We start from the raw sequence: 26814 nt of genomic DNA, 5'->3' as shown, positions 1-26814 counted from the left end.
ACTTCTCCTACCACGATCCAAAATTATTTGTTTCCTTATTTAACCTCTCCGACTAAACTTACCACAAGCTCTCTGGGAGTCCTGACACTGTTTTCCTATTTATTATTCTATCCTGAACACCTAGACTGGTTCTAGGCACAGAGTAGGAACCCAATGTATTTATGTTGAATGACTGAACAAATGAACTAACGAACAGATGAATGAGTATTGGTTTTTGTTTTCGCTATTAAATTCCATGGCTCTGAGTTCATCTGCTATGTCATCTACCTAAATCCTTGCAATTCCTCACAACGCCATGTGCATTTTTACAGTTAATAAAACAATTTCATATGTGCCATCTTTTATAAATTTTTATCTATTTTTTCTTTTTTTTTTTTTTTGGGGGGAAAGTTCCTGGACTAGGGATCGAATCAGAACTGCAGCTGCAGGCCTATGCCACAGCCACAGCAACACAGGATCTGAGCTGCATCTGTGGCCTCCACCACAGCCTTGTGGCAACACCGGATCCTCAACCCACGGAGCAAGGCCAGGGATCGAACTGGCATCCTCACAGACACTATGTCGGGTTCTTAACCTACTGAGCCACAGGTTAAGGAACTCTGATTTTTTTTTTTTTAATTAAAGTAGACTTACGATGTTGTGTCAATTTCTGCTGTACAACAAAGTGACCCAGTCATACAAATATATACATTCTTTTTCTCATACTATCTTCCACCATGTTCTATCCCAAGAGACAGGATATAGTTACCCATGCCGTACAGTAGGACCTCATTGCTTATCCTAAATGTAATAGTTGGCATCTACCAACCCCAAATGCCCCATCCATCCCACTCCCCCTCCTCTCCCCCTTGGCATCTTAATTGTCCCTCAGCATTTTAGAGGAAACAGCCGTTATAATGACACTGTTTTTATAGAGAACAGATTTGTAGGGTGCATAAAGCTAAAACAAAACTTTCGAGGGCCACACAAACATTAAAAGGGGTGAGTACATCTGCCCTGTGAGGTTTTCGTAGGCCATACTGTCTCTTTAATTCTTGCTCCCTCCAAGGCATATGCCCCCAGGATTAGAAAGAGCTGATTGGATAAGGCCCCGGATGCAGAGAGGATGCACAATACTGGCAGCCGTGTGGGAGCCTCTGGACCCAAACGCGAAGTTGGTACCTGTCGAGACTCCTCCCAGGAACCACAGAAGGTGTGACCTTGGGAACAGGGTTGAACAATGCCAGCAGGAACCAGGCCTGTCACATCTTTGTGCGGCCACAAGGCTTCAGGTCTCCCAACCAAGATCTCATTTACCAGTAATCCCTCTGGATTTTTCTATGCCGCAGAATCATCCAGAACAGTGCATTTTAGCACTGAGCAGGAATTACCCCCACTTGGGTCTTGCTACTTCTCTTCTATGATTACAAGAAACTACACTCGGGGGGATCCCTTCTGTGACTGGCTCACGGCTGTGACCATAATTCAACACGAACATTAATGATATGCAGACTTCTAGCGAATTAATCAAATGAAGCTGTGTGAGAGAGCTTCCCAGTCTCCAAGAACTCTCTATCTGCTTGCAATTTTTTTTTTCACATTCCTTTTAAGCTTCTTCAGTAAACTATTGTGCAACACGGGGCCTTAGGAAAAAAATCTAGAGAAAGAAATCCTGGCAAATGATTTAATGTCCTTGTATAGATGACCTCAAATATTTGCTGTTTCATCCTTAGGACCATTCAAACCTTAAATGGCTCAAGACTGTATGATGCCAGGCCATTTGGTACTATTTACAAGCATCCACATGGCATGGGTATTTTGAGCAGCAAAGAGGCCAAAATTATTTAGAAACTTAAGTAAGAAGCCAAGGAATCCTGCCTTTCCTCCCTTTTCCAAATAAAAGGCATCACATGAGAAATAAATATTCATGGAGAACCAAAATCTCATCCATCTCAACTGTTCTATTCCAAAGGAAAGGGTGCCGTGACTGAGGAATATATTAGTCTGTACCCAAAACAGTCACTTGGTGGAAAGCAGAGTCTAGAAAACAGCTTGGCTTGTCACCTCGTTCTCTCGAAAAGCAGTCGGCTCTCTGTAGAGTTGGCTGTGCAAAACCAGAGACAAAGTCTGTTAAGAAGGTGAGTCATAAATAAAAGGCATGGAGCCCCTGAGAGCAAACATAAAATCTATGGATCCAAATGAGTCAGAACACAAAGTCAAAGTCACTTACTGCGGAGAGAAGTGAAGGAAAGGAAAAGCAGCCTGAAGAAGCTAAGTTCAAAGTCACCTTAATGGCTTTTCTGCCAATTTGGCCTGTGACTTGCTGGCTCACACCCCCAGCTAGTGGCAGAGCCCACCCTCAGTCTAGAGCCCCTCACCCCATAACAACAACCCGCTATCCCGCCTCACTGCCATATGAGGTCCCTCTGTCACTTAAAACACGTGGATGTAAGTACAGATAATGCGACCCTCCAATACCAACTGAGCTGCTACACTGTTGCATTTCACTACTTTGCTATTTTGAGTGACTCTTACTGAAACAGCCATTTCAGGATTGTGTCTGTCTCCTATGCTGTCAGTGGATAAACAGACATGATTGGAGGTGCAGGAAAGAGGATGCTAACGTACTCATCTTGTTCATGGAAAGGTTTGGTCACTGAAATTACATCAAACTTGGTGTTTGGCAATGATGTAATGGAGTGAGCCCTAAGCAGGATCATCTTGGCATTTCTATGACACCGTTTCAGTATCTTTAAAATCTGTACTTACAATGTGTGTCCCTCTTTTCTCGTGAGACCATTCTAAGTACAAGAACTCAGCAAAGAAGTAGCTTTTTCTGCTCAAACCCGTCATAACAGGGGGCGGGGGGTGCGCGGTGGGGAGGGTGTAGTGGGGGATGGGAGAATGACATCTGTTCCCAGACTGTCTCCCACCACTGTCTTATTCTTTGTACATCTTCAGAAGTGATTGATTGCCTGTTCCCTGAAAAAGCTATTCCCTTGTGACTCAATATTTTGTTTAATGCTACTCATCCTTGCAGACCTGATTCTAGCCTAACTCACTTTATGAAGCCATATTTATACCCAGGTGTATTTAGAAAACAATATTTTCCTCCTCTGACCCTCAAAACACTCAGTCCCCTCTCCCACCACATTTTCACTCTTATCGCAAATTCACAGCTTGGGGATCACCACACTTCTTCTGTAAAGGGCCAAAGAGTAAAAACCTTTCGGGACCTGTGTGCCATACACCTTCCGCAGCAACTATTCACCTCAGCTCCTGTAGCAAGAAAGCAGCCATATGTCAACAAATGAGCAAAGTTGTATTCCAATAAAACTTTATTTACAAAAACAGAATGTGGGCCTCTTGGTCCTAGTTTCCTGACCTCCCCCCATAGAGATATTTGGTATTAGATTTAATAAATCTAATAAGATCTGTTGTTTGATAAGCACCATTACTAATGAAACTCTGATGCATAAGATGGCCATATGCTCTAGCATGACTATACACTGAACATCCTAATTTTTACTGAATATAATATTTGCATATATATTCATTATGCAAATGGAACACAATGACCAGTCCTACACATTTTTAATGACCTCTTACATATTCAAGAAGGGTATCATAGAGTTCTGATCACCTGTATTAGACCCTACAGCCCCAACACCATAATGACAGTCTGCCTCATTGATTTCCTGTTAAAAAGGAAGTCTGTAGAATGGATAGTTCTGTGAAGATTATGGCTGAAAGAACAGATTGCTTCCCACTAAAAATATATAGTTGGCTTGTTTACACTGAATAAAATCCAGGGAATAACCACTAGAGCCCCACAGTACATCCTTCACTATGTGCTTAATGTTTTAATACAAATAAATATATAATTATAATAACAAAATTGTCACAGTTGTCACACATTTCATTTTAAGGTCACATAAAGAAATCAGGATTGCATTCATATCCAATACTCTATTTTCATTTCAAATGGATTTTGACAATATTTGTTGCAGCCTTTCCTAAAAAGTTTTCCCAGCCAAAAAATTTCACCGGTTTTCAATTTACCACATGAAAATTATGCAACATGTAATAAAAATTGTCTGTTTATTTGGATCAATTCCTATCTTTGACACAAAGTGTTCTGTTGCCGTAGATAAAACACTTAAGCAAGACTGCTGACTGGAACACGAAAAAAATATTCCCTCTGTCTTGGGAGTGATACGGTTTTCAGGACTATGGATTAGAAAATCCTCAGGTTATCCAAAAAAAAAAAAAATACTGTGTTTATTATTTTCCATTGAATTATTTTTTACCAGCTTTTCAAAAAATAGATAAGATAATTAAATTCAGCTTCTGAATTTCTTCTCTTCCTTTCTGCTCCGTTGAATATAAAAACAGCGAGAGGAAAGGTAAGATAAAATAAAGAAGGGGAAATAAGGCACATCGATAATTATTTATCCCTGGAAAGAGGAGGCTCTACATAATCAGCTTGCATGAGGTCTCTTCTTGGCTTGGTTCCACGATTTTTAGCAATTTCCTTCAATGTACACAAATTATGCCTTTAATTTAGTACATGCTGCTTCTTCATACGACTGGGAGATTTAATGCTGGATTTAATCAGGACCTTGCAGTCAACCACCAGCTTGGGCACCTGTACCTTTAGCTTCCTCATGAGGATAGAAAATGCCCCAACACACAGAAGTCCCAACATCATGAGGACATAAAGGATGCTCAAGGCACTATATTTAGTCCTCCCTTGAGCTTACATTTTTTGTCTCTGTATTAGCATTAATAAAGTCATAATAAATAGCATTTACATCCCTGAGGTTTGCAGAACTGTGGAACACACATAAAGTTTAAGATACTGTAATGAGTATTTTCTGAGCACAAAAGAAAGCAAATAATCACCAAGCTCGCCTCTTCCTAGATACCATCTTCCTCTTCTGGGTCATTCCATGACAACAGAGCATGTGAAAGCCCCAACAGAGAGCACTGTGAGTTTAAGGTGTGCTCAGTGATCCAGGGAAGACCCTCCCTGGGCGGGGGGGGGGGGGGGGCACAGACTGATTCCTCATCATTTAATGTCCGTCACATGACGAAATAGTTTGACTTCCGGCAGGATTTACCGATTCACTGATATGATCCCCATTTCGTGCCATCACTGAAAGCAGGACAGTTCCTCCTGGATACGGAAGAGTTAAGAAGTTCGTCTTACTGGGGCATTTCTTCATCTTCTTCTTCTTCTTTTTTTTTTTTTTTTTTTTTTCTGCCTTTTCCAGGGCCACATCTGTGGCATATAGAGGTTCCCAGGCTAGGGGTCGAATCGGAGCTGTAGCCGCCGACCTACGCCACAGCCACAGCAATGCCAGATCCCAGCCATATCTGTGACCTACACCACAGCTCACAGCAACGCCGGATCCTTAACCCACTGAGCGAGGCCAGGGATCGAACCCGCAATCTCATGGTTCCTAGTTGGATTCGTTAGCCACTGAGCCACAACGGGAACTCCTTCTTCATCTTCTTTGGCTGTGGTCCTTAGCAACTGTGTTGGAAAGGTCCTAATTCAGCGCATGACTATTGCCAATTCTCCAGCACTGACAGCTGAAGGGCACCAACCTATCCAAACACATGGGGGAGATCTGAATCCCACGCTCCTCGAGGTACCACTGGAAGAGCATCCTGGGTTCCCTGTCACGTGAGAATGCTCTCCCTTTCCCACCTCGGTTAACTTACAATAAGACATCTAATTAGGCCGTGGGGGACTTTAAAAATAGATTCCAAATCACACTAGGTGGTGCAGTACTTAATTTAAAAGGTTTGGAGAGCTACCCTCTCCACAATTTGTTCAGCCCACAAAACCATAAAAAAAGTAAAAGAATTAACTCTAAGGCACCCTGTGGTAGAGCAGATCTCTAGAACTTACTCATCTAGTACAACTGAAAGGTAGCCCCACTGAATAACAACTTCTCCTGTTTCCTCCTCCCTCCATCCCTGGCAACCACCATTCTGTTTTCTGCTTCCATAAGTTTGACTAGTTTAGACAGCTCTCATATTAAGCATTTGTAACACACACACACACACACACACACACACACACGCATGCGCGCTCGCACGCACACACACAGGCAAAGGGACAGAAGGACATTTTTGGAGATAATGGATATATTTATCCCCTTGATTGTGCTGACAGCATCATCAGTTCGAATTCATCAAATTGTATACATCAAATACATTAAATTGTATGCATTAAATACACGCAGTTTTTTGTATACAACTGCACCTCGATAAAGCTGATAAAAAATTTACTAAAAAAAACTTCCCCCCAAAATAAAAAAGAGGATTTTCAATTAAAAAAAATTTTCCTGTTCCCAAATAATAACTGAACCTCTGTAGACATGAATAAGAAAAATGGTTTAGTTGTCCAAAAATCACAGAGTAAAAAAAAAATAAATAAATAAAACCCCACACAGGTTAAAAAAACACACGCAACATAGAAAACTTCTCTGATTAATAAAAGCACTAGAATTTAGAGATGTGTTTTGACAGTGAAACGGAGAAATAAATTGTGGCTTTAAATGGAAAAATCTCCAGATGGTGGGAATTTGGCATGTGATCATTCTTTGAAAGTACGTTCTTAGATGAGGGAACGAAAGCAACTTAATTCATTAATTAAAGCACATTAATTGATAAACATGAGGACATGCTCTCGATCTTCTGGAGCCTACAAAATTAAATAATTATCTTCAATTTCTCATTCTTCTTCCTCACCACACTTATTGTGGGGGTGTATGGTTATATGCGCTGAAGGACCGAAACATATGCAATATCTCTTAGAACAAGTCTGATGAAAGAAAACCAAAGGGCACAAGAGGACAGACAACAAAAGCACACGGGACGGCAGTGCCAAACAAAAAGATGACTTAGACACAAGGACAAATGATGATCAAAGCAGGCGCATACTGCAGACGCAAGCCTCTGAATATTAATGCGTGCAGATAAATCACTTGTTTGGATGATTACAGAAGTCGATGAAAGGAGTTTGGTAAATGGTAAAAGTTTATAGCACTAAGAGCAAAATATATCAAGAAAAGTGAACTGATTATAGAAATTGTCACTGCCGGTGGGTGAAGGGAATCCTCTTCCACTCCTGGTAGCAGGGTTTACTGACACAATTTTTCTAGAGAATATAAGTTGTAGGAGCAATTTTTTTAATTGCAAAGTCTTAATAGATTTTTATTCATTTGGACCTATGCAATCTACATCTAAGAACTAATACTTAGGCTTTATGCAAATATTCTGCTACTCGAATGTAAATTATGAAATGTATAACTTGAATAAAATAAGAGGTAAGCTAGAAGTCTAATAAAAGAGGGCTCATTAAACTCTTTTTCTACAACCATATTATGGAATACTATGCAGCCACATCAATAATTTTGCAGAAGAATATTTATCACCAGAAAAGATATTCATTACGAGTTGTTCAGAAAATTGGCATATTAAGAGAACATGTTAATAAATTAGCATGTCAATAAATTACCTAAAATGAGAGCTCGGGAGTCAGAGGGCCTGTATTAAAAGTTTGTATGAAAATCTGCATCTCTGGCACTTACTGAGTAGAATGGCAAACTGTTCAAATTTCAAATTGCTTTTTCCGCGAAAAGAAGAATAATTATACCTCTTTCTACCTCACTGTGTTTCCAGAATACTAAAAAAGATAATGCAGGGAGTTTCCTAGTGGCACAGAAGGTTAAGGATCCAGCATTGTCACTGTAGTGGCTTGGGTCGCTACTGTGGGACAGATTCGATCCCTAGCTCAGGAACTTCCTCACGCTGTGGCTGTGGCCAAATAAAAAAATAATGCATTCCATGTTCTTAGTATTTTACTTATTGAATAAGAGCATATAAATGCTGTTGATAGAATAGTATAAATATCATTGGTAAAATATATAGATAATTATATTTATTTTAATTTAGTGATACCAATAAATTATACATATAAAGTTGTAAACCTCAATGGTTTTTATGCTTACCGCTTTGAATTTGCATTTTCCTGTTTGTTTGCTTTGCTCTCGCTGCATTCCCTAAATTTTGTATTTGGAAGACAGTATGAGTAACCACTACATCCCAGCTTCTTTTTTTTTTTTTCTCTTGCTTTTCAGGGCCACACCCGTGGCATCTGGAGGTTCCCAGGCTAGGGGCTGAATCAGAGCTGCAGCTGCTGGCCTACACCACAGCCACAGCAAAGCTGGATCCTTAACCCACTGAGGGCCAGGGATCGAACCTACATCCTCATGAGATGTGACCGGAACTCCCCACATCTCAGCTTCTTAACACAACAAAGGTTTACTTCTTACTTGTGTTACAGATCCTGGGTGGGTCAGCAGAGGTTCCTGCGGATCAGCCTCATTCAGAGACCCAGGTAACGGATCAGCCATCATTTCGAACACTGCAAATCTCCATGCCAGGGAAAAAGGGAGAATGGCAAATCTCTCAGCGCCTCTTAGACCTCTGCTCCAAAGTGACACACATCCCTTTTGCTCACCTTTTCTGGCCAAAGCCAGACACATTCTCAGAAAAAGCTCAATAATGACAAAAATGTATTTTTAAGTCAAGAAGAGCTTCATGTTTAGCCCATCACAAGCCATTTTAAGTTTTCGAGCAGAATACTGATACGAGAATTGAGAAAGCTGCCTCCCCCACCAACGCCAGGAGCAGAAATTAGGATGAATCACTGTACATTCATATTGACTCTCTGAGAGTCATCTAACTAAATGAAGGATCAAGGAATCACAGGATTAACAGAAAATTTAAGAGATCAACTAAATTGTTCTCCTACCTCTAAGACATAATGATCACACTTAGTCATCACCAACACAAGCAAGGAACCTAATTTAATTCTACCAGGAGAATTGTTTCTTCCCTTGGCCCCAGCTGGCCAGCTGCTGAAGCTCTCGGCTGGAGAACCGATGAGCCTTGTAATTGCTTTCCTCACTCATGTAACCACAGCTGCAGCTGTCATTCATAAATTGCAAAACTAATCCTTTGGAAGTTTTCATATTGGCCATTTGCTTAAAAACCTCCAGTGCCCTGTGTTTGCAAATGTAGCCCTATGAGAAAGGAAGAGTTTCTGTCCATTGGTCCAAGCACTGGACTGCGGGTCGTAAATCCTTGGCCTTCATTCTCAGAATTCTGATATTTTGTTATGGTTCCCTGGAAAGCCACTTCACTCATCAATACCTCCATTCCTACGTGAGGAAACTAGAGAAGCTGATACCAAATCTGCAAAGTGCTTCAAAAGCTTGAATGAATTACTATATGTGTGTGTGTGCGTGTGTGTGTGTGTATAATCCTATCCATAGCAACTTTTTAATAAAATAAATCTTAAATATACACTACTGCTTAAAAATGGTAGCTAAATAACTTACTGAATCTCTAGAAAGGTTAGGAGATACATATGTGTTTGTCAGAGTTTATTAAACATGGATATATAAAGTCCATACATAATTCTCTTGCATTAAAATTTTGAGACAAATGAAATATATGTATATGTATAAACACATACATATATACTTATATACGTATACGTACTTAAAGTCATTTTCTATGTTTGAGAGAAATTTTATATGCTTTTTCTGAGTTTTCCGTTATATAATTTATTTTTAGCAATAAATAAATAACTATAGTCTAAGGAATACTGATTTTTGGTCTTCATTATTTTAAGAGCATAATAGGCTTATTCAAGCCCTATAGCCACAATATTTTATTAACGCTGGTAGAACAGTGGTTCCTACCTGAAATTATTAGTGAAAGATGTGGCAATTCAGAAATGCTTCTGAAATTAAAAATTCCTTCTATCCATAGCCTATCTTCCTCTGTATAATCATTAGGGATGAATATCAAAGTCTGGAAAAATACATTGTTACAAACAATCTTGATGCACAGTGGTTAACTAGGAACCATGAGGTTGCGGGTTCGATCCCTGGCCTTGCTCAGTGGGTTAAGGATCCGGTGTTGCTGTGATCTGTGGTGTAGGTTGCAGACGAGCCTCGGATCCCGCATTGCTTGGCTCTGGCGTGGGCCGGCAGCTACAGCTCTGATTCGACCCCTAGCCTGGGAACCTCCATATGCCACAGAAGCGGCCCTAGAAAAGGCAAAAAGACAAAAATAAAAATAAAATAAAGTAACAATCTTGGAGATTTTGGGGATTTTCCACCCAAAGAAAACCATAAGTGATGAAAAAGACATATGATAAAAATACTGGTAAGGATGTAAAGAAATTGCAACCTTCACACACTGGGGGAGGAAATGTAAAATGACAGTGTTGTGGTCCCTCCAAAAGTTGAACAGAGGTAACATATAACCAGCAACTTCACCCGTAGGTAGAGAGCAGAGAGAAATTAAAAAAGCACGTCCAGCAGTTCCCATTGCGGCTCATCAGGTTACGAACCCGACTAGTATCCATGAGGATTTGGATTCGAGCCCTGGCTTTGCTCAGTGGGTTAAGGATCCTGAGTTGTTCTGGCTGTGGGATAGGCCAGCAGCTGCAGCTCTGATTCGACCCTTCGCCTGGGAACTTCCATATGCCACAAGTGTGGCCCTAAAAAGCAAAAAAAAAAAAAAAGTCCACACAGTAACTTGTACGTAAATATTCATAGGACCTTACTCACAATGGCCAAAAAGCAGAAACAACCCCAAGGGGTCACTGACAGATGAAATGGATAAATGACTGTGGTACATCCATACGAATGAACATCACCCAGCCATAAAATGAAGGACTGAAATGTTACGTTGGAAACATTATTGCACTAAGTGAAAAAAGCCAGAAGCAAAAAGAATACGTATTTCATGATTCCCATTATATGAAATCTGCAGATTAGGCAAATCTACAGAGCAGGAAGCAGAGCCATGGTTTCTAGGGCTGGGTGGAGAAGACAATGAGGACTGACCGGGGAGGGGCACCAGGGTTCTTTTTGTGGCGACAGAATGTTCTGGAATAAGGCAGTGGTGCTAGTTGGATAATTCTGTGAGGATACAAAAAAAAAACCCCCACTAAATTGTACACTTTAAACCAGTGAATTTTATGACATTTGAACTATATCTTCAATTTAAAAATTCATTTTTCAAAAAACCTCCCCTGCATCATAAAATTAAATTTCTGATCTACCATTTAGGTGAAGGAAGTCTCTCTCCTTTTCCTCTTTCACCAACAAAATTTGTCATAACTTCAATCACCAGTTCCCTCCGAAAGCATATTTCACATTAACTTTGCCATTTTCATGTGAGACGTGAGACTGTATTTCTTATTTTGATAAATCAAAAAGAATGAAACCAGCTTTCCTCCAGATGAATTCTTCCTTCTCCTCCAATTTGTACCAAGAACACACCTGAGGCTATGTGCCTTCTGAAACAAGAAAAGCTTATTCCGAGCTCTCTGTTTATACAGTGCTTTTTCAAAAGCCAACGGTACGACCCGAGAGGATGTTATTAGGTTTCAGAAATGTCAGTGGACAATTAGATGGTCTTATTTGGAAAGCTTTGAGCAGGTATCCACGCTTTTTTTTTTTTAATGTAGCATTGAACTGAATAGAAATTGCAGACCTCAAAGCTGAAGTAGACTGATAGGGTGAGAGTGTGTGTGTGTGTGTGTGTGTGTGTGTGTGTGTGTGTGTGTGTGTGTGTGTGTGTGTTTAAGACAGAGAAGGAGAAAGCTTTTATCTCTCCATTTGCTTTCTCTCGTGAATACTAGAGTCATTCGTTATTAGTTCTGAAAAGACTAATTTTCGCTCCTTCCAGAATCTCGCCTACCTCTTAAATAAGATTCATGTGACCTGAATTCATTCAATGCACAGGATTCAAAGGCGGTGGGCATCACCCACCTCACGCCTCACTTACCCCTCCCCGAGCAAGGCAGCGCAGAACTTCCTTGGCACTTCTTGAGGCTCTCCTCGGCCGTCAGCGGGCAGGAACGTGGATGCTCACACTTTTTCCCATACCAGCCCACTTTGCAGTCACACCTTCCGCAGTTACACTGGCCATGACCTTTGCAAGGAGAGTAACAATACACCTGTTACCGAATACATTCCATACACACGTGAATCACATATTATCATCTGCATGTGTCTACACACATATACACGTGCACATATTCACATGTATATGAGAAAAAATACACTGAGGTCAGAATTAGCTTTCATTTCAACAGTGAATGTCACAAGTGACTCAGGCTCGCGATTAACACAATATAAAACATTAAGGCAACAGCCTTCTTCTCTCAATGTCCCTAAATACCGGATCTATATTGATGGATCATGAAGGGTAAAGAAAAGCAACAACTCCAGATGCGATAAACAGGTTCACAGGGCTATCGACGTGATTCCGTCAAAATCCAAGAGTGTGTGGTTGTACAGGTCTGCTGGGGCCTCAATGGAGGATTTGATGAATGTGGCAATTGAGCCATGTGGAGGAGAGCCTACGGAAACGGCAAACTATTTGCTGTGAAACAGGGCCTTCGCTTTTGGGATGTTCCACACTTTATTTTCATTGCCTTTTTTGCTACACACTACACTTGGCCGACAGACCCTTCGCTCAAAACCAGTAGCCTGTGTGGAATTTGCAATCCTTAAAGACACACTGCATATACGCAAAAGAGAGCAGAAAAGGTAGGAAATTTCTTTCCACATGGACACACAGCCTGTAAAGAGCTGCGATAAGCAGTGATACAGTACAGCAAAAAGTAGCCCAGGATTCCCATCAGGTCAGTGGGGTCAATCGGACCCTGTTCCCTGCAGGTTAGGGCTGGTCAAATGACAACCACTCTGAGGCTAGTTTCTTCATTGTTAAATGGAATAATAATACATCATCGGCATTAACCAGCAAGTACATACTAAATCTTAACATGCTACTTAAAAGCGAGCTGTATCATAAAATCCTACATGAAAGCAGCCTACCATTATTTTTGTTCATCTGAGCCCACATGTAACCAAGTAGGAATAGAAAGGAAATCAGGTAACACAGACGAGCTTTTCCTAACTCTTAGAAACCACTCAGATACGCCTTATTACAGACAGAAAATAGATTCCTATAATTTCTAAAAAAAATGCAGGAAGGATTTTAAAGGAAGTGGAATTATACTTTCTTTAGGGAAATCAGGTATAATGCTAATGGATGAATATTTATTTTATTTTGTCTTTGGCATCTGATATCAATATGTATCTCATATGACATACAGATAGAAATACATATATACACATCAGTGTGTGTATATGTATATATATATATATGTATGTATGTGTATATATATGTGTGTGTGTAGGTGAGTGTGTACTGATACATACATATATATGGATGTATATATGGCCAGCATGGAAACTGGCCTTCAGTGAAGACCAGCCTGTTTTATTGATATGCCACGAGGCTTGTGGGCAGATGTCCATCTTCTGAACTTGAAGAACTGGACAATCCACATATGAGGAAGCTTTTCACCAACCATAAACCTGGTTCTTCATGAAACACATCACAAAATTACAGGGCAAAGCAGGATAAGCTCAGGAATCACTGAATCCAAATCTCTCACTTAACACTAAATTCAGTTCAACATACATTTATTGAGCACCTACTCTGTAACAGAATCTACACAACAAATTGCTGTTCCTATTAACACTTTGCCTTAGAGCTCACCATTTTAAAGGAAGAAAATTGATTGTTCATAAATTCGTATGACGTGTGACTATGATCATGCATACCGTCAAAGATGAGAATTTTTCTTCAAATAGCTTATATCTCAGAGGTTGTCGAGTTCCTTGGATTTTGCCCAATTCATCCTAGCTGAAGAAGTTCCTACCCATCTTCCTAATCCCCATGTAAATTAAAGCAGAATTTGCAAACATAGCTATACTACAAATGCACAGATCAATAACAGTGAGGTTGCCAATGGGAAGCGAGGAGGGAGTGGGATGGATGGGGAGTTTGGGGGTGGTAGATGCAAACTATTACATTTAGAAGGGATAAGCAATGAGGTTCTACTGTGCAGCACAGGGAACTGTATCCAGTCTCTTGGGATAGACCATGATGGAAGATAATATGAGAAAAAGAATATATATATATATATATATATATATATATATATATATTACTGGGTCACTGTGCTATGCAGCAGAAACTGACATGACACTGTAAATCTGATAAAAAAAACTCTAATGTTTAAAGTACAATCAATCCTGCTGTTTTAAGGGAGCCAGTGGCTTTGAAATTCTTGGAGACAAGAGGTTTCATTTCAAGGGCAGTTAGATGTGCCACGAGGATGCAGGATGAAGTACAGAACACAATGCCTTTTGTGCAAGATGAGTTGACACTTTGACAGTAAAATTGAAAAACAGAGTTAGATTGAAAGGGGAAAAACAATGTACTCTTGAAAGTTCAAAAGAGCTGTGAAAGTTAGAACAAAGCATCTAGTGAGTAAGGATGCCAGGAAATCCTTAATAACCTAGGAGGACACCACCTGTGCTGCAGGTGCCTGGAATCCATAGGCAGTAAGGCTCCTGGTCCTTTAGAATATAGAATAAAGCAGAAGCCTGTATGGAGAGCGATGGTGACTAAAGGGAGAAAGTTCTCAAGAGTGACAGATGGTTTAAGAACAGTCATTATTCTCTATCTGAGGTTCAATCACATGTCAACATTTAAAAAAAAAAAAACAAAAAAGTGTGCTTGGAGTTCCCCTTGTGGCTCAGCAGACTACAACTCTAATCTGGTGTTTTGTGGCTGTGGCATGCACCTGACGCTGCAGTTCCAATTAGACCTCTAGCCCAGGAACTTCCATATGCTGCAGGTGCCGTCATAAAAAGAAAAAAAAAATGTGGTGGCATAAAACAAATCTGTGAAGATGGTTAGAAGCTATCAATAGAAATTTTTAGAATTAAAAACTGGTCTAGTTAATAGCAAAGGAAGTTGGATTACCTGTGGTGCTTTAAGAAACTTTGAAAAATGTGCAGATGCTGTAGACTTAGAAGAAATCTCGGAAAGTCTTTCACCTTTATGCCCTCACGTTCTCGCTGTCTGTTTCCTTCTTGCTCTCATTCCCTCCCTGGCTTTAATCTCTGTGCTTTCCCCGCTAATGTTATGCAGCTACACTTTCCACCTCTTTGCCATTTCCGTGCTCTTCTGCAAACTCTAGGAGGGAAATGTGGCCCGTGAGGTTGTCACCTCTATTTCCTGTGCATTTAATGCAGCATCATGAACATTCTCAAGGATTATTCCTATGAATGAATGCATCACCTCCTGGCATCGCCAACTCCAAATTAAGCTAGGAAGAAGATATAAAATGTGTCATCTCTGTTACCAGGTGTGTGATGATCCCTAAGCTTCTGTGCTTTTGGCCTCAGACGTGTACCCCAGCCCCTACTCCATCTAAACAAAAGACCCAGTAAAAAACCCAGCTGTGGTCGATTGTGTACACCCAGAAAGAACTGATGAGATTGTGTCATTGTTGTGATTGCCTTGGGATGAAAGGTTTTGCCTCTAACAGGAGTGGGAGAACACTGCCCAGGTCAGGATGGCTCATGCTTCTCCTAAAGATCACCCACCTATGTGTCCACTACACTTCGCCAACGTCAGTTGAACAAGTTCAAGTGGAGGAAAGAAGGATTATGAAAATATAAGTAAACCATCTGTAATGAAAGAAATTCCTGAGAGGCAGTGGATTTGGGACACCAGCTTCAATGATGAAACAGTGGCATTCAGAATTTTTTTTTTTGAAGGTTTCATTGTTTCAGGAAAGTAGAACTATGTAAATCAAATACCCCCAGAAGATCATGGAAGAAGAAAATGTAAAAGCAATAGAGAAAAGCTTTAAATAGCTGTAGTCGAGCATGATGAAAAATAGTAAGGACAGTGGTACTGCCTAATCTAAATGCTGATCAGAGATTAATCTGACAAGTTACAACATTTATATAACTTTGCTTTCACAGTAATAAAAATCAGAGTCTACATCTTTCAATAACTCGGATTCACATACTGTCAAAAAATATGCTATGGATCCCACTTCAAATGAAACATTTTTCTGCAAAATCCTTTATATTTCATGGGAGGGGTTAGGAAAACAGTTAGATATGCAAGGTATCGATACCAGATTCTGAAGTAGGTATTTAACCTTTCAGAAAAGATAGGAAATCAAAAGCTGAAATTATAGATTTCTCCTCTGGGGTTTACTAGTTTCTCAATTCCAGCATAAAAGTTATGCCAAAGAGAGAGAGGGGGAATCATTTCACAGTGATAAAATGAAGATGAAAATGCTTGGCTCTGATTTATAAAGTAGAGTTTAGAAATAAGATCTATTTAGCATGAAAATCCTTTAGACTGCCATACCCTACTATATCAGGGTCTTTCATAAACAAAGAGTGAAAAAGGCATAAATGAAGAAATTAGGAGATCAGGGTCCTTCATCTAAATGTGGCACCACTTCTGGGCTTCCTCTTACTTTATAAGAAAGATCTAGAAGAAATGGATTTTTACCACACTGATCTGAAATGCTTCAATGCTAGTTTGTCACCTCTAGGTGTGTCTGTATACACCTCTTTTTACCTGCAGGAGTTCATTTCTTTGATTCTAACAAGGATTCCTTTCAACGCTGTAGGCAGTGGATCAACAACATGGAGGTGAAAGATACAGAAAGTTACTGTTTATTCCTGAGAGCAAACATGTGGCAAACACACGGATCATCCACCTATGTGTCCTCTCCACTGCTTTCAAAAGACCTATGAGTATTCATTAAACACACACACACACAGGACAACAGTTTTGTATGTAAAAGAGACCACAGCCCGATCTGCATCACAATAGCAGGGAGCTGACACCCACACAGTCAGGAGGCATCAGAGCCGTGCTGAACAGCTAAGAGCTACGAACACTCTGAGGCCATTAGAGGAGAGGGTGCAGATGCAGAAACATTGTTTTCCTTGTAATCACCCTGCTTTTTACATTATGCAATCTGATCTCAGAGACATCAGTCCAGGACAAATATAGCTCCATCCACTCCAGAAGAATACTCTTCTTCCATAGAGGATGTCTCCCTCTTTTGAAACAATCAAAAATGCTCATGAACTGGAATCTGATTTTTATAAGTAGCTTCTTACAAAGTAATATGAAGACCATCCACAGAAAAAAGTTGGGGAAACAAATTAGATCTATTTTTTTTTTTAATCCATTGGATAGATGAATTTCCTTTTCAAGACAATGCAAACTGAATGGAGGTAATTCCTTCCTTCACTGTCTTTCCTTAACGTGTTGGTAATCCCCAATGACAAATCCCCCCACATAATATGTTTCTACCAAACAATGCCATTTTCCAAACGAAGGGAATCCTCAGCCAGGACTCACCTTATATTTTCATCATGTTCATAGGCCGGGACAAGCTGAAGGAGTATGGACGTCACACTGCAGCATATTTTTCCAATTAAGGGATTTGGGAAAATGATCAGAGTGGTGAGCAGCCATCAGGAAGGAAGGACTTATTTCAGAATCGGGAAGTTGATTCAGTGGAGCAGCTCAGAGAACTGAAGTGACAGAGCAGTTGGTCTATTTCAAGATGGGTGGTCACGTTCCTGTCATTTTAAACCCAGTTTTGTCAATAGCATCATCTTTGAGGGTGTGTGTGTGTGTGTGTGTCTTTGTGGGTACAGAAGCCATGCTAGTGTGTGGATGAATTCATGAGCATGCAATTCAGAGTTCCTGGATGAATACCACTTAGGGATGAAAGAAGGTATAAATACAACTAATTTATTTGGGAGCAAGTATCACGTTTTCAAATTTGCATCCTATCCCCTGTACTCATGATGCATGAGGCACAACATATTTACATTTTGGTGTATTAGTGATTAGATGAACAGCTAGAGTGGGAATGAATGAATGAATACAATGAGAAGGTCAATTAAATGAGCCAACTATAATCCAATGGAGATTTCTCCGGGACTTAAATAAGATCAGCAGGTTGACAAGAATGAGAGCTAAAAATAAAGCTGCACTCATCTCAGGCTCATTACACACCAGCCTGGCATAAATCACTAGAGAATAGCCACATACTTGGGGTACATTCGTCTCCTATCACTGAGGTATTAAGGCACTCAACAATCAACGGCATTGGCTCCCTTCCTTGGTGCACGGGCAATTAGGAAAATTGTGAAGACTGATAATTCACAAAGCAAAATACAAGGAAATCTACAGATGTAGTAAGAATGAAAAAATACTCCAAAAATGGATGTCTGCCCCAGATCATAGTAACTTCCAGAGAACCTTAGTCTGATGAGACGTTTGAGCATCCAGAGGACAGATTCTACTAAACTTTATTTTACCAAAATAAAGTGAAACTGAAGAATTTTATATGCATCGCTTGAAGATTAAATTACATGAGTATGTAGGCTGCCTGTGTTTTCAGATGACATTTCAGGGCAGTGTGAACTTTGTCAAGTGGCTTAATTTCTTTAAACCTGTTCCCTCTTCTGTGAAAATGGAGAGAGCAGTGTCTCCCTCTCTGCATCAGTGTGAACATAAAATGGGATGAGGTGTGTGAACGAACTTGATAGGTGTCTACTAGCTCAGGGTCTCTGTTAATGTGAGCTGCTTCTTTCTGAAAACTTCTCATTTTAAGACTGAGAGGCAGGCTGCGGAGAACTGGTCACATGCAGTTCACTTCAACAAATAAATAACAGAAACACCATTCCAGCCTGATGTCTTATTGTGCAAACCACAACCTGTGTTATTACCCACCTCACTTCTCCCCCCCCGACCTGTCTACATGCACGACAAGGAGACGACACACCAATTCTCTCCTAAACCCTTCCCATGAAGAACCCAACAACTGCAACACCATAACTGCCCCATCACTCAACTTCCTCTGGAATCTCCCAGGACAGGGAAGAATGGAAGACGCGAGAAAGAACAAAAGAGGGCAGCAGGAAGGAGGGAGGGAATAAATGAGGGGGAGCCTTTCAGATGCCAAGGAGACTCCCTAATGGCCTTCGCGTGCCCCACCTGTGGTAGCAACTCGAAGCCTAAACAACACGCATCGGGAGTTGTGGGCTTATAAAAGGACCTCAGGGTCAACCGAAATGTCAACGCCCCCCCACCCCCACCCCATGGCCCTACTCCTCACTGTGGGATGAACCAGCTCCTGGGGCCCCAAATTAGCCTTTTTGAATTTTGCCATTCCAAACGACATGTTGAATTTTTCAACGACATTCTGAAAATTCTGAATTTTTCAACTACACTCCCAAATCAGGATCAAGATCAGGCTCAGGGGTTAACAAGAAAGTGTATACACCGTATGTTAAAAAAAATCCTTCTGTATGACTGGGTCACTTTGCTGTACCACAGAAATTGGCATAACATTGTAAATCAGGTAAAAATTCCTCCAGTCCTTATTTCTTGCTAGCTTTCCCCTCTGTTACTTGAACATTCTGGTAATAACCAAACCAAGTCCAGGCCCCTGCATGGACCGTCTGCCTCTTTCCTCTCTGCCCGGAACGTCTATCTCATCCCTTTTGACCTGCAAGCCTACCCTTTAGGGCAGAATTATATGTGCAGTCACCAAAAGCATCCCAGGACATAAGCCATACGTCACCAGCTCTGGGAAGGGCCTCACCCCTAAATGAAAGTGTCAACAAGCCCATGCCCCCAACATTCTCAACCCTCTTCTCTGCTCATTTCAGTCTAGCACTATGGCATATATATGGCACCCACCTATAGTCAAAATATATAGCACTGACTCACTCTACATCTTGTTTGTTGGTTGGCTGATTCTCTCCAGCCCAACCCCAGCAGGATATAAACACCACAAGGAGAGGGATTTTACCTGTTGTATTCCCCGGTAAGTCCCAGTATAAGTTAATAAATGCATGAATATGCCAAATCTCCCACACCATAGGGTCTTATTGCCTTTATATGTTTACATGGCAGTTTTGTTTGCTAAACAGTAAACTTCTTGAGGGCAAAGCCTAGGCTTTTTATATTTTTATGCCCTACTATCTCAGATAGTGCCTGGGGCATAGTTAGCGCTCAGTAAATGTTATGTTTGATTGACATGTAAACAAAGACTTATTCAGTAAAGAAAGAAGCTTTCAAATTCTTCAGATCCAGAGACCTTGTTAACATTTTGAATCTGTCTCTTAGTGGTGGAGCCTTCAAGCAGCTTATGGAATCACAGGAACCTCGGTTTCTCCAAGTCATAAAGTGAGAATAAAAGTGTTCCCTACCACACGGTCTTTCATGAAGAATAAATGCAAGTCTGGGAAGTACTGAACACAGTGTCCCGCATCCAGAAGTCACTCAATAGTTGTTAGCTGTCCTAGTTCCACCGTCCTCATAATGAGGCCAATGATGAGGAAGCTCCTTTAGCTCCCTTTGCTGGCAAACGCTCCAGAGACCAGAGGAGTTTCCTCTCTCCCTATTTACACCCACCAAGCATTCCAACATAAAGACATGTGTATGCCCGTGTCTTCTGCCTCCTGGATCGTCCAGTATCACTGGACTGAAAATCTAGAACTCCGTTTTTGCTAAATGACACTCTTCCAGATAAATCTGCTTTTTTTTTTCCCTTTGCACCACCAGAAATTCTGGCAGGATCACAGATCATGTTTGTCTCATTGCTGCTGAAACCAGCAGCCCAGGTGCAGTTCAGACCGTGGCAAAAAGCATCTGCTCCATAAAAATTAATGGAATAGAATTTTCAACTCCGATAATTCGTACCCAATCACAGACAAAACTGCAGAACAATTTTAGTATTATCACTTGTACTGAAAAATCAATACAGTAAAATATCTAAGAGAAGACACACTACTATATCCAGTGTGTATACATAAATAAACTCTATCGCAATAAAAAATAGGCATACAGTAACAAAATAATTGATAAAATTTATATATAAATTAATTTGTAAAATTAATTTGCAAATATTATAATATTTATAATACGCTTTATAATATTTTAAAATTTAAACTAATTTGTAAAATGTGTATCTACCTCCCAGACAACTCCAGTATGCCAAGTTTTGTAATCTATTAACAGAACTGCCATGATGACACCTCTCCTATTCATGGCCAGGTCTGCCAGCTTTGCCTTCTCCCGGTGGCATGTTAGATATTTGGAAGTCATGGGTCTCCTTGGTAAGGAATTCGACTACTTTGCAGGGAGCGGGGGCACTTTGATCTCACGTCTTTGCCCAATGTGTGAATCCCCCAAAAGGTTTGCAAGTCACTATCAGGAGCCCCGTAGATACTGAATCCTTTGGAATGTACCTGCAGTTCTTTCACGGCTTCTGTGAGAATGGGAATCCATCCTGAAAGCAGGGAAATGAATGCTCTGTATTTAGAAGCGGGGATTAGGAGGCACTTACCAGAACAGAAGTCATCAGAGTACCTGTCGTAGACAGCCCTGCAGTCTCTCTCGTCACACTCACAGGTGTCCCCGTGCACATCCCCCCAGTCTCCAGTGGGGTCCACGTCATGGCAAGAACATTCACCACACACGCAAATCCCTAGACGGGAAAGATAATCCTCTATGGGGCGAGGGCAGAAAAATCAGGACAGAAAGCATCTCAAATAGTGCTCTTTTTTCTGCTGTTTACTTGTATTTGGAAAACATTCCTATTCAGAAAAAAAGATCCTACAGAGGAAAACACTAAAGTTGACAGTAAAGGAGCCCCCACCATGGCTCAGCGGGTTATGAACCTGACTAGTATCGACGAGAGGCTGGCTTGCTCCCTGGCCTCGCTCAGGGGGTTAAGGACCCAGTGATGCCGTGAGCTGTGGCATAGGTTGCAGACGTGGCTCAGATTCCATGTCGTCATGGCTGTGGTGTAGACCAGCAGCTGCGGCTCCTATGCAACCCCAAGCCTGGGAACTTCCCTATGCCGCCCCTGCTGCCCTAAAAAGCAAACGAAATAAACAAACAAAATAGAGTTGACAGTCAAAATTCTTGAATAAACAGGAGTTATTATCTATGTCTGTGCGTAGGTGTCATGAGCCCTCTGCTGTCTTGACTCAAAGGTGACACCAACACAGCATAAGATGCAATCCTGGCTCTCAAGAAGCTTATAGTTTATTTGAGGGGGGAAAAAAAAAGCTAATGAAAGAAAAAGGAGCAAATAAAGTCTGAGTGGGAATGTTTTATAAACTAGGACATGCATACTGTAAGGTTTGGGGAAGGGGGAATCAACGTGAGCTGTGGGAATAAGGTAGACAGTCTGGATACACAGAGAGAAGGAGCCATGTTCCGAGATGGGGGGCAGAACAACTCAAACTGGCCAAGAAAGCACGAACAAGCAAACGAGGGCCGGGACGGGGACCCTAAGTAGGCCTGATTCACTGGAACAGAAGGTGCGTGTTGGGGAAGACTAAGAAGTAAGGTTGGTGGGTCAGATGAGCGCAGGTTACCAAGGAGGTTGGCTCAGCTTACAGAGGATGTTGGGGATTAGGCAGGGAGAGATGCTTGGAATAATGTTCAGTTGTAAATCGTTAACTTTGTGTGAAGCATGAACAATCACCTTTAGGGCAACCAGTTAATCAGTTGTGAAAAAAAAAAGTTGAATCCCTTTCTTAGCTCTTACATCAAAATAAATTCCAGCAAGATTAAAGATTTAAGGATAGAAAATAAAACAATAATATATAAAATACATTCATTTGTATTCAAAATCCTCAAAGCAAATTATTTAAGAAAAAGATACAACAACATAAAAATCTAAAATTTTGGTTGGGGGCAAGACAACAAAGACAAACTAAATGATGAAAACAGCTGAAACAAGCTGTCATATGATGTGAAAGACAAAGCCGCTTTCGCAAACATATGAACAATCCTTATGAATTAATATCTAAAGACAAATATGCTTAATAGCAAAACAAAGGCAAAGAAATTTTGTAGAGAGAAGTAATGATAACAGGTAAATGTGAAAATGTTTACCACTCAACTTTCCATTACTAAGGGGTGAGAGGCCCTTAGGAGTGAGAATTGTTTCAGATGTCAGATTGACAAATAAACAAGACTGTTAGGATCAAGAACCGGGGAGATGAATGGGATACAAAATGCACAAGTTTCTGAGTGGCAACTCCACAACACATACTTTTTAAATGTGCGTTGCATGTATCATAATAGCTCACCTCAATCAACGTATCAAAAGGGAAGGAGGGAGTTCCCGAACGGGCTTAGCAGTTGAGGAATCCGACCAGTGTCCATGAGAACGCAGGTTCGATCCCTGGTTTCCCTCAGTGGGTTAAGGATCTGGTGTGGCTCTGAGCTGTGCTGGAGGGTGCAGATGCGGCTCGGATCTGGCGTTGCTGTGGCTGTGGTGTAGGCCAGCAGCTACGGCTCCGATTTGACCCCTAGCCTGGGAACCTCCATACACCACGGGTGCGGCCCTAAAAAGACTAACAAATAAAGAAAGAAAGAAAGGAAAGGAAAAGTACACAAAAGTACAAGTACAGGAATATTAAATATGATGGTATCCACGTTATTGAAAAAACACTAGTGACCTAAACGGCCATCAATGGGGAATTCATGCAGTAATGGTCCATGGGTCCATTTTTTTCTTTTATATGAAAGTAATTTCATTTTAGCCTTCAGAGTTTATCATGGAAAACAGGTGTTTAAAATTTGTAGAATTTAACAAAATTCTAAAGATAAAAGAAGAAAAATGAAATTGCAATCTTTAGAGAAATAATAGAATGCCTTAGCCATGCCCAACCAGCAACTCTGGTTTTTTTCCTTCCACATTAGTTTAAATACTGACCAGGATTCAATTTGGCCTGACAAAACTTCAACAAATCAAAGTTTAGAGGCAAAAAAACGTATTTTCTTGTTTCCCATAATGTTTTCTCCAGCATCGAGTCTAATAGGTTATTTTATGTATTTAATCTATACCAATACACTATAGGACGCTTTTATTAAATGCAGTGACTATTGCCCAGACAGCAAATGATTTCTATTTTAGAGGAAAATATGACTGATTTAGTATCATACAGAGTTGGATCAATTCTGCCTAAATTAGAGAATTTTTCTTTATCATTTTTGTTCCAAGTTCAGGCCTTTTAGTTTTCCTTCTCCTCTATAAGTACAGAAATCTGGGACATTTGACTCTTCTACACCAATTTTTTTTTTTTTGGCTGTGCCCGTGGCGTACAGAAGTTCCTGAGCCAGGGATCGAACCTATGCCGTAGCAGTGACCCGAGCCGCTGCATTGCCGACATCAGATCCTTAACCCACTGTGCCACAAACGCACTCCATTTGTCAATGTTCAAAAAGATAAAACTGGCTGTGTGTCAATGCCTTCTATGTAGGCATTTTCTATCAAAATGTAACATGCATTTACAGAAAAGAAAAAAAAAAAATTTTCCAGCTTTCTAGATTTTTCTCACTTTATGGAAGGAAATGTGGCCTCTTATTGATATCATCTTGTAGGCAGAAAAGTCCAGCTTGGCTCTTTTATCTACCAGTAGTCCAGCTGACAAAGAGAACAATAACAAATATTTTCAAGGATTATCTTAAAAGTGTTGAAAATGAGTTGATTTGATATCAACACTTAATTCACTTTAAATTCTATGTGAGCGCTACCGATATATTTTTAAAATGCATGTGTAAGGTCAGTCTCAGTTTCACTTGGCTATATCCTGTTCAGCACCACATTTTTATTATTACATATGTAAGTTAAATGACTTCATATCAATCCTGTATTGCCACCAAGTCTTCCATTTACTCATAATTAAGACGAGAGAGATTTTTTTTTTTTTTGAAGGCTCTCTGGATAATTAGATGCTCATGCTGTAGATGGTTCTGTTAGTCAAGAGACATTTAACAGAAGTATCTACAAGCATTGCCTTTTTGCACTGTGCTATGCCATTTCTGGATGGCTGCCAAAGAAATTACAGTCCCTGTGTTAACTGTTTGTTCAGTAAAGCTGAAAGTATGGCAGCAACTTTCTTATCTCTCTGCTCTCTGCCCAATAAAAGATAAGACAGAGAAGCCTGTTGGTCTAGAAAATGCTGATTTACATCAAAATCAAACACTAGAAAAGAGTTACTTCCTCCCACCAGGAAGACAATGCAGAGCTAACAAGGGTTAAGGATTCAGGGCTTTGTGTTTCCCCATTTACGTAGTAAGGCGGATGGCGGACACACCTCTGTTGCTGCAGACTTGGCCATCTGGAGATGTGCATCTTCTCTTGCTCTCCCAGGGGGTGATGTCGCACTGGAATTCACATTTATCTCCATGCCAACCAGCCTGGCAGTAACAGTTTCCACAGTAACACTTGCCGTGGCCTTTACCCAAAATGAATTTTATACAGTGAGGAAAAAAGCAACTTTGAAAAGCAGAATTAACTTTCCACCTCTCTGTGATCCTGTTTGCCTTTTGAAATAATCCACCTGCTCCACAGTCCTTGCTTAAAATAATCGCATTATAGAGTTTGCCGCCCCCCCAAACAGCCTAATCTACATAATTACACACAGAAAGCCAGCCAAGGTGTCTTCTTACTTGTCCTCGCCAAGTAGCTGACTAAAAGGACAGAATTTTAAAGAAATGGCATGAAAGGCTGTGAACATCTACTCCATGCCAATATCAAATGTACACACTCAACTCAAATGTATATACGCCATCATCTAAGAGCATTTTTTGAGTTGTCTGAGATCAACCACTGAGAAACCAATGGTGCAACTACTTACTTAGATGCCCGTTATTAATGGCTGAACCATTTCTTAAAGCAGAGGAAACTGAGAAACCAATGGTGCAACTACTTACTTAGATGCCCGTTATTAATGGCTGAACCATTTCTTAAAGCAGAGGAAACACTTCACCTTTTCATTCAGCTGTGTCCTCCAAGCTGTTGTGTGACACCACACGGGAAAGAGGTTTTCAGCTAAATCAATGTTTAGCAGTCCTTTAAACTACTAAAGGACCATGGACCATTGGTCCTACAATCAAACGTCCATCCTATCAGTCAAGAAGGTACAAAGGTTCTTGACATCTCATTATTTAGTGTCCAGAAGCCCCCATGCAATTCCATCTCCCACCGTGCTGTAAACTGTTACTCTGCTTGTTTGTACTTGTGTCCCGTCTGTAATGACTTGTCATACCATTGCTTCCTGCACTCAGATGCAGCAATCCTTCTACAAATGCCCAAGAGACAGCAATTCTTTTTACCCCCAAATCATTTCTTCCCTTCTCCCTTGTTTGTAGTTATGTCACCCAACCACGAATAACTGCTCTTGTTCTTGTAAATATGATGAAAACCAGGGCCATTTTGGTTTTTACTCTGTTCTCCGGGTTTTACAGGCATTTATGTTTAACAGAGCCTATGGCTAAAAGTCTTTTTTCTTGCCTCTCTCTTGTCCAACAGCCAACATCCCAGAGGGACCACGGAAAATGGACTCTGAGGCTCTTTTCCTTTCTAAACATGGCATTTCTGGCCAATGGCAAGAGTGTCAGCAGGGCCTGAGAAACTCAAGTAAGAAGGGAGAAGCACAATAGGATATTCTGGTCTCTTACGCTGTTCTTACCTCTCAGATGAGACTTTCTTCAAGCAGACATTTATCAGAGAGACAGAAATAGAGAGAGAGGAAGAGAAAGTACTATAGTGAATTAGAGAGAAAGAGATGAAGTCAACCACAGGATGCCATGTGTTCTGTCGAAATGAGCTATAATTGGGATATCCACAGAAAACCTCTTAAATTAATGCAGTGATCATTTCTATGACAAATTGTAATTCATTCACTTAAGCAAACATAAAGGCTGTCAAACGTTCATCAATAATAAAATATAAAAGCTATACATTTTATTTATTAACTTAAAAATATCTCTACTTTGGAG

General features: G+C 40.5%; 1 protein-coding gene across 1 annotated transcript in view; it reads right to left on the bottom strand.

The window, feature by feature from the left end:
• Positions 1 to 26814, bottom strand: part of ITGBL1 (integrin subunit beta like 1) — a 204924-nt gene that overhangs the window by 83605 nt on the left and 94505 nt on the right. Inside the window, exons 5-7 of the mRNA XM_005668526.3 lie at positions 25128 to 25268; positions 21356 to 21496; positions 11869 to 12015 (exon numbers count right to left, since the gene is read on the bottom strand). Of these exons, the coding sequence (XP_005668583.2) occupies positions 11869 to 12015; positions 21356 to 21496; positions 25128 to 25268 (429 nt within the window). The remainder of the gene's footprint in view (positions 1 to 11868; positions 12016 to 21355; positions 21497 to 25127; positions 25269 to 26814) is intronic.

This window comes from Sus scrofa, chromosome 11 (assembly GCF_000003025.6).
Source record: "Sus scrofa isolate TJ Tabasco breed Duroc chromosome 11, Sscrofa11.1, whole genome shotgun sequence".
Lineage (NCBI taxonomy): Eukaryota > Metazoa > Chordata > Mammalia > Artiodactyla > Suidae > Sus > Sus scrofa.
The sequence above is the reverse complement of the archived record's forward strand: the minus strand, read 5'-3'. Positions and strand labels throughout refer to the sequence as shown.